The following is a 12,026-nucleotide window of genomic DNA, read 5'->3' on the forward strand; positions in this document are numbered from 1 at the left end:
GTTCTCAACTCGATACCAACACTCATTACACGTTGCTACTTGCGCAGGTGGATAGCCAGGCATATTTGTAAGTTCTCTATATTATTTATCTCGAGGTTCTCCTTTAGGGAGTCGAGTGTGATTGTTTTAGGTTGTAAAGCTACAGTCGCTAAGAAAATCCAGACATTACAATTTAAGCAGGTAAATAAAAAGTTTTTGTTGTTTTTCAAATGGGAAAATTCTGCAATATTGTAAAATTCTGCTACAAAGAGAACGCCAGCCAGTTGCCTAAACACGTTCTAATTATATTAATTAATTTAATGATAATTTATATATCTCCTTGCTGTGGAATGTAACTTTCACAATGCAGCATAACATAAATCCGGGGAACAAAACAAAACGTTAAGACCACGAGGTTATTATAGTGCCACCTTTAATTCCGTTCCGCGGATCCGTAAAGTGCCATTGGATCGCCATCTGACAAAACAGGCAGAGCGTCTCGCAAGAGCCTCGTGTGAGCAAACTGTACCGACGAGTGTCAAGGTTTCAATCCTTGAGGAGCAAAGCACGATGCCGACAGTCACAACCGCTGCCACGAAGGATGGCAGTATGTGCACCGGTGATATTTAAAACGAATCTGACCAGACTCTTTGAACTACAAATTGTTAGTGTTTTAACGTACGTTACACATATTTTGAAAACGACAAAAAAAAACTTTGGTGAAAACTGACAAGTCATTGAGATGTTTAATATAACCCATTGAATGCTATGTCTGCGAGTGCTGCTGAGCTGAGAGATTGATGCTGAAATCAACTGTGTATGAAGTAGAGGGATGTAAACCTTTGGGGTTTATTAATTTGCCAAATATTTCAATTGCAATACAAATTGAAAACTCACCACATTAATCAAAATAGCATTTATGACAATATATATAGGCTACTATTTTTACAATGGCCCCTCTTCAATGGCAATGTCTCAAATACTCTAGAGGGACATTTCCTACAATGTGAGTTTATTATATATCGTTGTGCTATCAGGCAATCAATGATGGACGTGGTACGTTTGTACAACTTGTATGTTTTGACCAATTCAGTCTAGTAATTTTGGAATTCCGTTTTTGATAGTGCTACTCAAAAATACCCAGTGGAATTTTGACTCAAAGTTTATCTAAAATAACTTAACTCGATAATGAAATTATGATGGGTTTTAAACTGAAAAATCCCTGCCATACATTACTGAGGGCACACACAAAGCCAGTTTTGGGCATCCTGTTAAGCAGCGTCCTCTGATTCTGAACTGCTTAAATCTAACATTTCCAAATTGACCTCATGTAAGGGGCAGAACTAAGAAGTTGCAAGGTACAGTAATCATTGTGGCGACTGCATGGATGTATAACAATGTGTTCAATGGATTCTATCCGTGGGGGAATTTGTTACACTATTTAGCAGCAAATGCTGCCCCTCTGTGGGAATATATAACAAGTGTTCATATCCAGTTTGGCAACTGTCCAGCTCCGTACATTTGTGCTGAATGCATTGAATCATCATATAAAATGCTTCCCTGTGGAAACAAGAATTTAACATCATCAACATGTGTGAAGACATACATCTTGAACATACATACATAAATATGTATGTCTTCATACATACATCTTCGTTTAACACACCATAATAGTCTACAAAGCTCCACAAAAAATAAAGCCTTCACAGTATGTATGTCAGTCTGTGTGCATCAATTGCACACAAAACAGTAATACTACAACCGCTGAAACATTGTTGGTTTTCTTTTATAATGTGAATTTCTGGGATTGATGTGAGCCCACACATGATATAAATCAGAAACAAAACGTATTAAGCGCTACTCTCTCTCCCATAATGAAATATTATTGCAAATGTGCCAATATGTGAATGACGTGGCCAGTTGCGTTTTACTTGTGCCCAAATATGACTATGCAGACAACAGACTTGAACAGCCCTTACCTTCATGAATGACAGTCTGCTGCTGTTTGTGATGCGTTATTTTACTCTGTCAGTCAAAGATTGGCTTAAACACTACCACAACCTAACGGTCTCATCGGTTAATGCCGATTTGGTTCCATGCACCGTAAAAGCACTTTATAGACGAAAGGGTGCGTCGGCAAAACAGTTGGACAAATGAGATGTTTTAGCTGCTGCCACTGGCTGCTGCCATGGGTGGATTGAGGCCTGATGACGTCGCTACCATAGGTACTGGCCCAATGGGCGGAACACCAGCAAGCGTGGTGGGGAAAGTGCTGGGAAGCGTGCTGGACAGCTGCAGGTTCGTCATGTTGGTCAGATAACTTAGATTGGGAATGTTAGATATGTTGGGCAGGCCAGCGGGGAGCGAAGGAAACGTCGTGGGAAGGCCTCCCGCCAGCGACAATGGCGGCACTTGTGAGGGGAGGAAACTGTCAGGCAGCGAGGGAAACGGTCCACCTGCTGAAAAAGAAACGAGAGATAAGTTATACATAACGGTGTCGGCAAGGAATGCGGATGGCGGCATTTGCATTATAATAGTGATCTACCTAAGTTGCCTACCTGCAGTGGTGGTTGGTATGGGATTAGCACCGGACATTGGGCCGATGGGCGGCAGGTTGAGTGGAGGCATGGTAAAGCTTAGGTTGGGCATAGTTCCAGGTAAGGTTGCCACACCTGTACAATGGGAAAAGTAAAAAGGATAGTTATACACTTACACGAGAGTACACGAGTACTTACACATGAGTACATGATTTTACATCTGAACCCCTGTTAACTTTGTACAACCGATGTAACTGTAATGTTAAAAGTAAATGTCACTTAGTTTTACTTGAATGAAATGTTTTGTGTACACTTATGAACTCACGGAAATATCTATACTATGGTTAAAGTATGCTTCTGTACAAGGCTATATATAGTGATTAGCACACTGTGCTACAAACCCAGTGACACGAGTTCGATTCCCGCTCATGGCTATCACCAGTGACGATTATCTGAACCAGTTATGGGCCTCCTCTAGGTCGACTCAGCCTCAAATGAGTACCTGGTGTGGTGTCTCAACATCACAACTGGGGAGACACAGGCGGCCGGGCGTGGTGTTGGTCACCCACCCCATCGTGTACCATGCCAGCCTTCATAGGTGCTCGCTAATAGCACTTTCCCCAACAGCCTGTTCAAGCTATATGGGGGATCTTTGTCTTTGTGCATACAGCTATATTGTGCATAAAACTAGTTACAATATTTACTTGTAGATGTCAGGAAGGCATTAGAAGAGGTAGGGATGACTGGCATGGTCGGAGAGCCTACAGGGTCAGAATTAACATCACACATTTCATTACTTGCATCAAATGCACATTTAAAGTAATTAAAAATCATCTAGCACAACAATTTATATCGGTGCGTACAGAACAGGCAAACTTGGACTCGATAATTGGTTCTTTACCCTTCTATCTGGCAACAAAATTGACGCCTTTTGGCGTCTTCTGGTCCAACCCATGTGAGACTAGGCTCTAAGGAAAGCTGTCTCGGGTGTGGACCAATCAACTTCAAGGACAGTGCACATTATCAGAGTTATGTCTTTTGTTTGTATATATGACTGCAGGTATTGCGGTCTATGCAAACATGACTCCTTGTAAAAAGGTGTCAGTTTTGTTACCAGATAGAAGGGTAAAGAACCAATTATCATATTTTTACTGGCAAATGAGGTCCCCATAGTGTAACCTTGGACTCCTAAAGGCTATTATATACTCGGGAAACATTTTGGTAGTCAATGGCAATGCATGCCAATTTCCACTGGCTAAATGTCCTTACTGCTCCCCCTCGTGGGCAACTAGGATAACTTCAAATTAGATCAAAGACATAGGTCACATGTCTACACAAATGGAGACCAACCATCGTTTGTAATAGTTCTGAAAATAGTACAGACCGGCCCACATCAGGGACCTGACCCTGAAACAAGTAACAAATGTAGTTTTTACTGGCGAGACAGAATTCTGTGACTCTATGCCAAGTTGCCATGGGTGCTCACAATAAACGCACTGCCAGTGACAGTTGCCGACAAAGACTGCTCAAGTGAACCATCACTTTAATCAACGCCTGTGCTGTCATTCCGACTCGCCCCCCCCCACCCCCACCCTCGTTGGAGTTGAATGCAAAAGGGAGGGCTACCTGTGTTCAGGACACTGCTGAGAGGTGGCGGAATTGCCACTCCGGGGCTGCTGAGCGACAGTCCAGACAATGTTTGCTCCAGACCCGTGCTGGGAGTCATGGCGGCAGTGACAGTGGCAGCCGGCGAAGCACTCGCCATTGAGCTACCAGCAGACAGCTGCACCTGAAAGGCAGTAAACCCAATGAAGACCGAGTGAATTAAGGAACGTTGCATCTGCACCACCCCGTGATTTTGTGATCACAAGTGTCACGATATGATTGCGTATTACCGCTTGTATGCTTTTAAATGTACGTGAACAGCAGATACATCATGCCGCTGCTAAATGAGTGCCTTTCCCATGCCTGTATGGGTTGTGAGGGTTATATGACCAGACCTGACCACGCTGGCTAGTGCTGGTTGGTGAAGGTGGGTAGCATAGACGTGGAAGCATAAAAGTAGTACATTTATGTATTTTGCTGCATTGTCCTCGACTGCCTATAGTATAGCCATGTAAGTTCTATGACAATATTTATGTGTATGGTGATCACCCATCCAGGCACTATCAAGCTTAATACTGCTTAGCTTGAGCACATAGAAGCAGTCACGATACATTTTTAGTCTGCTCTTTTAACAACAAGACCACCACCACAAACAGCAATGCAAACCGGTGTGCATACATCCAACAAATAGCAAGGTGCCCTATTGTGTAGTCCAGGGGTCGGCAACCTACGGCTCCGGAGCCGCATACGGCTCTTTACGGGCTGCTTCTTGACGATATGTACGTATGTACAGTATGTACTCAGATGCATTGCGGCTCTTGAAATACTGAATTTTGTACCGAATTGGAAAGAAATGGCTCTTCTTGTTATTTTGGTTGCCGACCCCTGGTGTAGTCACTTGTATACGTTATGCATAGTTTATATACTTCGCACGCTGTGGAACCGAAAGCCAGTGAAGTACTTCCCGCATCAGCTTTAGGAGTCTGTGGTCATATCACCTTGTGCCGGTAATCTGCATTCATGACACGACTGAGATGTGCCTGTTACTGCAGTTGCAGCGTTTTATCAAGCAACTTTGAAATGGCGGATTCAATACTGGTCAATAGTTCTTCAATTCAGCAGCATTGAGTCATCTTCTTGAGCAGTGGCTGATATTTTGCTTTGTTAGCAACCATAAGACAAAGACATGTTTGAGAAGAAGCACTCTGGTATTTCTAAATCAACCAGGTTGGAGCAGAGTCACGCTGGCATAACTTGTGTGGAGCAGCAGCATATGTCGGCTTCTCTCTAACGTTATGTTGTACGAGGAGCCCACGAGGTTGATTGTTTGGACTTCTGCATATGGAACTTGATGTAACGGTGCACTGGCAGTCAAAGCCTGAACATCAGCAACCGTGTTGGAAAAGGACGAGGCAAAATTTCCAGCATTGTGAGAGCCGGAATCATTGTCCCGGTCATTTCTCATCTCTCAGAAAGTCTGCCACAGCCACTGTATGAGTTGCCACAGCATCAGACATCTTGTCGTGCCAGTACTGACGTTTTCTTGGCTTTAAGCATCCAATTGATCTGCTTCTTTTGGTCGATCCAGGTTAGTCAGTCTGTGAGAGTACGAGTACGATGAAGGCGTCGCTCAAGCATTCTTGTTCATCACTGTATAGCGAAATACTCCATATCCAACTACTTGGTTAGCAGCTGTACTTCACAACGGACTGTTTGAGTCGGACAAAGTTTTATCAAAAAATTCTCCCATTGTACATTTTTTAGGTTTTCCTGGTTCATCAATCGTCTTCTCATTGAGAGGCACCAGGTTGCTATACAGGGCCGAATAAAGCAGGTCCAGTTTAACAAAGAGCTGCACATCTATATGATCAACAAGGTTTGATGTGTATAGTGCAGGAGGTTTTTAAGATGCATCACGGTGCCCCCTTACCTCTGTGAAGCCCTCAAGTCGCTGTGAACTGTAGCCAAGTGCGGCATTGGGGTTGGACTCGGTGAAGGGACGCGTGGGAATCCGGTGAAGGTAGCCGTACCCAATGCCACACCCGAGCCTGAAGCAGAAGCACCAATTACCAGGTTTATTTTATAATCCTGCATGCAAAAAATACGAAGCATGTGCCTTCACTTTGAGCTGTCTCACCATACGTAATAATTGTATGGTTAACAATGTGCATGTACATGAGGAGCAGTAGACTGCACTTGCATCCCACATTTTGATTACTGGTCATGCAAATCTACGACAAATAGGATCTGGACCTCAACATAATCTAACGGCTATTAATAAATGCATGACAAATGGTAAAAAATAAATAAAGAGTAACAGTATAAAAGATTGTAACTATAGATTTGGTCTTTCCATCATGCCTTGCAATTCACATGACATCACCATACTTTGTAATGTTACAAGAATTTTGGACGATGGCAAGTCATAATAGGTCACTTTCAGAATTAGACCTAACAATTTGTCATATATTTATCCAGTCTTGCATTGGGATTATTGTCCAACTCCAATAAATACTATTTTGTGTGTGGAGTACTCAAATATAATCCACGCATACATGAGGATAACACTCTTTAAAAAAATCTGAACAAGTGGGTTCCTCAATCCATGTGTTGTACCGCCACCTCCTGGAAACCTCGCTGCATAGCAGACATTTCACAATAATGCATGATCCATCAACCCATGGCTCCATAAAGCTTGGCTATGGCACTATACCACAGGAACATGCGTGTGTTTTTATATGTATGTTCACATATGTGCGATTACGTACAATCCCTCCCCTCCCCAGGACTTGTTAGGTGTGATGATGACCTCTCGACAGCTGTCCGTGTCCGTGTTGTACACATAGAGCTTAAGAGGTTTCCCGTCATGAGACTCAATCAGAGAGAACAAGTCTTCAGACTGTGGCAGAAAAAGGACCACAGCGCAAAATACAGGTTACGGGCGTGCAGTAAACAACAAGTCTGCAGTGCAATGTTAAAACATGTACATGACGAACATAGCTCAATATTAGAAGTTGTCTAACTGCCATACCTCATTTAGCACAGCATCCGCACCGATGATATAGTCAGTGAAGGGGCGCAGCCCAGCGAGGACAGCAGGGGAGTTGGGCTCCACCTCCTGCACGACAAGAGAATTGCCAACCCATGTGAGACTAAGGAAACTGTCTCGGGTGTGGACCAATCAACTTCAAGGACAGTGCACATTATCAGAGTTGTGTTTTTTGTTTGCATTATGACTGCAGGTATTGTGGTCTATGCAAACATGACTCCTTGTAAAAAGGTGTCAGTTTTGTTGCCAGATAGAAGGGTAAAAAAACAATTATCAAGCATTGGCTACCTTGATCAAAACAGGTATCCAACTCCTAAACGTCACGAGTGTACAGCTACTCAATTGTTGTTTGTGTTTGCAGAACACCTTAATGTGTCCACCAGAAAAGAGTGAATATTAAATACGAGGTAAGTGATTGTAAACAAGTGCTATTATCACGCTTTCATGCATTACAGGTAATTAACGATATAACTAAACAGGGATTGGCTATTTATAATAATAATAATGCCTTACTTATTCAAGAAATCCTCAGAGTTTCAATAGGATGTTTCCAATATTTGGCCAATTCCACTTTTGAGTGTTCAGAATATGGGAGGAAAAGAGATAAACCCAATAAAACCAACATGCACAAGCAAATAATATGATCAGCTTGCACAATTCTGCATGATTCATAAACTCTTAACTCCAAAGGACTGAATTACATGTATGCGCCACTACGCCCGGCAAACGCATCGAGTGTTCTCATTACAGGTATGATCCACCATGCATTGCACCATCCGACCGTGAGAGAAATGCCTAATTAATCACAATAATCAATTTTCTTGTGGTTCTCCACACTTATCCCAATGTTCTCAAATATTCGCTGGGGAATTTGCTTACCAGAATGTGCCACACATTTTCGTTGGCACCGTCAAAGCTGCAGAAGCGAATGCTGACACCCAGGAGGCCCTGGCCGCCCCACAGCGCGCTGGGCGTCACCGTCACTTCGCGCACCTTCAGGTTTTTGCTGCTGTACACCTGCATCAACACTGGCTTCTCCACATTCTCCTTGAGCTGCTGCCGCAGCATGTCATTGTCCTTGTCCTAAAGCGGGCCATGTCGGGCGAGTACAGCGCAGTAAGCAATGGTACATAACATTCACGTGTGAGGAGAGCCGATTAACCGGAAAAGATTGGTAAGAGAAGATAACTGCAAAAACATATACAGGCATGTACACTCTTTGTCAATCCACTGTGAGATGAGCGCCTACCAATGCCGGGGGGTGGCGGGGGGCATTGGACTTTTTTGAAAGTATTGGAGTTATAATTATTTGAGCATATTTATTATCGCTTCCATAAAATAATTATCTGAAACTCAGGTATGATTCCAATAATATATAATATCTAAGGTAGAGCAAATGAGACCGTGAATATTTAGTTATCATCATACCTTGCACAACACTGATTTATTGAACGCGTGTTTCAGCTATACACTGTTTACTTATTGAGGTACGTTTTCCGAAAGACGGCGGTGACGTTTCGATTGCACGCGGATTGACGCTGCTAAGATTCTTATCTCCACGTCAACAAGTTGTGCACGGTTTGCTTGTAGATTCTGCGGATTAATATCTCGTTGCAATCTTCCCTCCTCGTGCACATCGGGATGCTGTGTTACCAGCATCCCGTGCACATCGTCCACGCTGTTGTGTTGATCATCTCGTGACTATTATTCGTACCCAGTGCCCTTAAGACAATTTTTAATCATGGCCCCGAAGCATAAATTAAGTGGTGGTAATTCTCGTGAGAAAATCTGAAAAAAGTGCAGTCGTTAGATAGGCTTGCGAGAGAGGTGAGTGCTGCATAAGTTGCAATGTGCTATGGTATGAACGAATCGACTGGAAACGATTAGGAAATCGGAGGAAAAGATAAGGGCCAGTGTTTTTGCCAGGGCTCCCATCAGTGGTAATGTATATATTGTTTCTCGACGTGATACATTGATAGACAAAGTGGAAAAGTCACTTGATTTGAGGACCCAAGAATGCAACCCTATTTTTCCCTACGGTCTATTATTTGCCCAACATGCTGTTTTCCAGGATCGTTATCCCCATATTTGGCGAGGTATTACTGTACTCGTATGTCAACGTGCATACGATTACATTTTGCAGAATGTGCTCGACGAGAGCTTCAATGCGTATCCCATCACGCATGCCAGGTTGCCATAGACGACTGCGAACCTGTGCTACGTGTCACGCTTCAGATGGTAGTGCTACAAATTCCATTCATGTATTGTACTTATATGCTCTCGCATCTATGCTCCCCACCTTCACCAGCGTGAAGTATATAATCAAATAACCCCTATCACATGGGGAGGCCATACTCCAGCAACGGGTTGACATCAGGGCTGTACTGAAAATGAATTTTAATACGTCTGTTATCGGAGCTTTGTTTATACCAGTCTGGTGCTTTCAATGGCCACTATGAAGTCGAAGAACGGTTCGAGTCCTGCTTGGTGGCCTGGTGAGCCCTCCTGCACCTGCGGTCGGGACACAAGAACACAGGATATGAGAAATCTCAAACAGGAGTGACCACACTGGAACCTATTTAATGGCATCAATGTAATTTCAACAATGACAGGTAGTGTAACTGCCATGGATTTTTTTTTTATTCAGATGAAATATTTTAAATGTTAAATTTGCTTTCATAACTGTAAAGACAGCCGGACCAAATGGTTAGATTGACCGTTTAATGTAATTTATAGTATGGCTAAAACTCAAAATGCATTGGTTTAAAACGTGAGTTTATTCTGAATGACTGTAGATTGAGGCTCTGTTTACAGTTATGAAAAGGTGGTAAACTACGAAACATTCCTAATGGAGGGGGCAAGTTATTCCACAGCACAATTACTGTTGACTTCCCACACAGTGACTCATTTTACAAACCCCAGAAGAATGAACCTCTGAATCGGCCCTTTTAATGGGTTTAGAACTTACGAATATGAGCCCTCTGAAGCGACACTAACTCATGTTTTAAACTCAGGACCACAGGTTCCCTGACAAGGCCATAATAAACGTGGCATAACCATTATGATACCCAGAACCAAAGTTTGAATGCAGGTCCTCGGCGAATATGAACACATCCACTATGAGCCTGACATGGCCATTATAGGCTACCCTGGACACCCAGTCGCAGTGTTTGAACCCAAGGGCCTCCTCCAATGTCTGACGTGGACATTACGCACCTGGGAATGGCCATTATCCACCCCTCTGAGAGACACCCTGTGACCAAGGCTTGGAAGCCAGAACGCCAATGTCTGACGAGGACACGAGACACCCAGAGGAGACCCCAGGGGGCTTCAATCCCACAGGGCTTCGTGTCGAGGCTGTTAAGCCACCTCAGCCACCTCGGCCACAATTCGCGTAACATCTCCCCCCCCCCACCCCTGTGCCTCTCAACAGACACAAATTAAGGCATTGCACGCACACGCCAAGATTTACAAAGTGACAACAATTCCGTAAATTGGTGACTTGAATCTCCGGTGGCGGTCCTCTTGAGAGGCTGTCCTGGTGAAGCATCAATGATAAACACACACACACAGGCACGCACGCCTACCCTCAATACATGGTAGCCCTCGCTTCCTCCGCCGGGAATGTCCACGCTCTGCGCTCCACCCATGATGTGTAACTGTGAAGTTAATTTTTTTATGTAAATGTCACTTTATTTATAATTAAGTTCAAAAGTCGGCGGAGGCGGCGTTGTGGCTTGAGAGGGCCTCGTCTGGGGTTCAACGCGACATTGGAATATGCAGTCCGGACACGCGGTCCCGCTGTCATAAACGCGTGCCATTGGTTAAAGGGTGGTCCCACGTGATCGCACCTCTCTCTGCTATTGGTCTAAAGCGTGCACGCTTGCTTATACGCTGTAAGATTTCCAATGGGGGAGCTGTGGCAGTGACGTGGCGCTGAGATTGAAGGGGAGGGGGGCGGTGGGGGGGGATGAGGGGAGGGGCGGGGGGCTGAGGGGAGGGGTTGGGGGGGGGATGCGGGGGAGGGGTCTTTGGAATCAGGAAAAGGATGTGGGGGGATAGGGGGAGGGGCGGGGGGATGGGGGGAGGGCTGAGGGGAGGGGGGTGCGGGGGGAGTCTTGACGTCTCTGTTGCAGTTTCAAATGCATCGGATTCGTAGCCGGGATGTAATCCATCCGAGAGCGTCCTTGAGCTGGGAGATGGAGTTAACTCCATGAGGATCATTGCATGGCAGGATTGTGAGTGGTGGCGGAGGACTGAGCTCGCATTTTTATATTAAACACTAGCTTTACTACTACCCCGGCTTCGCCCGGGACTTAATTCACCACGCCCGGCCGCGTTTGTCTCCCCAGTGGCGATGTTCACCACACCATACCAGTTAATTGTTTGGGCTGAGTGGACCTGGGGGGAGGAGGCCCAGGACCGGTTCAAATAATCGTCACCGGTGGTGGCCGTGAGCGGGTCGCCGGGTTCGTAGAGCAGCGCGCTAACCACTACACTACAATCAATGCCTTACACGTGCGCAAGTCACATGACAGATTTGACGTCACAGCTCACTTGCTGTGCAAAAAATAAATGCATTATTGAGCTCCCCCCCCCCCCAAAAAAAGTGTATTTTTATTATAATGTTTGCATGGTGTACAGTCTTGAAAGTACCCACATGGCAAATTTCCAGTGTTTTGCATGTCGGGAAGTACGCTAAACATTTTGAACAAACACATATTCACAATTTTGCCTTTTAAATATATGGAGATGGAGATCTAAAATACAATCATTATCATCAGCAGCAGCCATGGTCGATCCACTGCTGGATGAAGGCTGCCCCAAGCGGTGGTCACCTTTCAGGATCTTGGGAT

General features: G+C 44.5%; 1 protein-coding gene across 2 annotated transcripts; it reads right to left on the reverse strand.

Moving 5' to 3' along the window:
* Window positions 1-395: 395 nt before the first annotated feature.
* LOC133344662 (Golgi reassembly-stacking protein 2-like) lies at window positions 396-10,949 on the reverse strand. Of its 2 annotated transcripts, none has more exons than XM_061554705.1 (10): window positions 10,758-10,949; window positions 9,601-9,681; window positions 8,050-8,253; window positions 7,153-7,239; window positions 6,890-7,020; window positions 6,052-6,169; window positions 4,143-4,305; window positions 3,221-3,277; window positions 2,538-2,651; window positions 396-2,435 (listed from the first exon to the last, which is right to left on the reverse strand). In XM_061554705.1, exons 1-10 carry the CDS (start codon window positions 10,818-10,820, stop codon window positions 2,143-2,145), a joined length of 1,311 nt encoding a protein of 436 aa, XP_061410689.1. In that variant the 5' UTR covers window positions 10,821-10,949; the 3' UTR covers window positions 396-2,142. The 2 variants fall into 2 exon arrangements, with proteins under 2 accessions (XP_061410689.1, XP_061410688.1); XM_061554704.1 differs by having other exon boundaries at window positions 396-2,438.
* Between the last annotated feature and the right edge of the window lie 1,077 nt (window positions 10,950-12,026).

This window comes from Lethenteron reissneri, chromosome 20, assembly GCF_015708825.2.
Source record: "Lethenteron reissneri isolate LAM-NWPU_2019-01 chromosome 20, ASM1570882v1, whole genome shotgun sequence".
Classification (NCBI taxonomy): Eukaryota; Metazoa; Chordata; class Hyperoartia; order Petromyzontiformes; family Petromyzontidae; genus Lethenteron; species Lethenteron reissneri.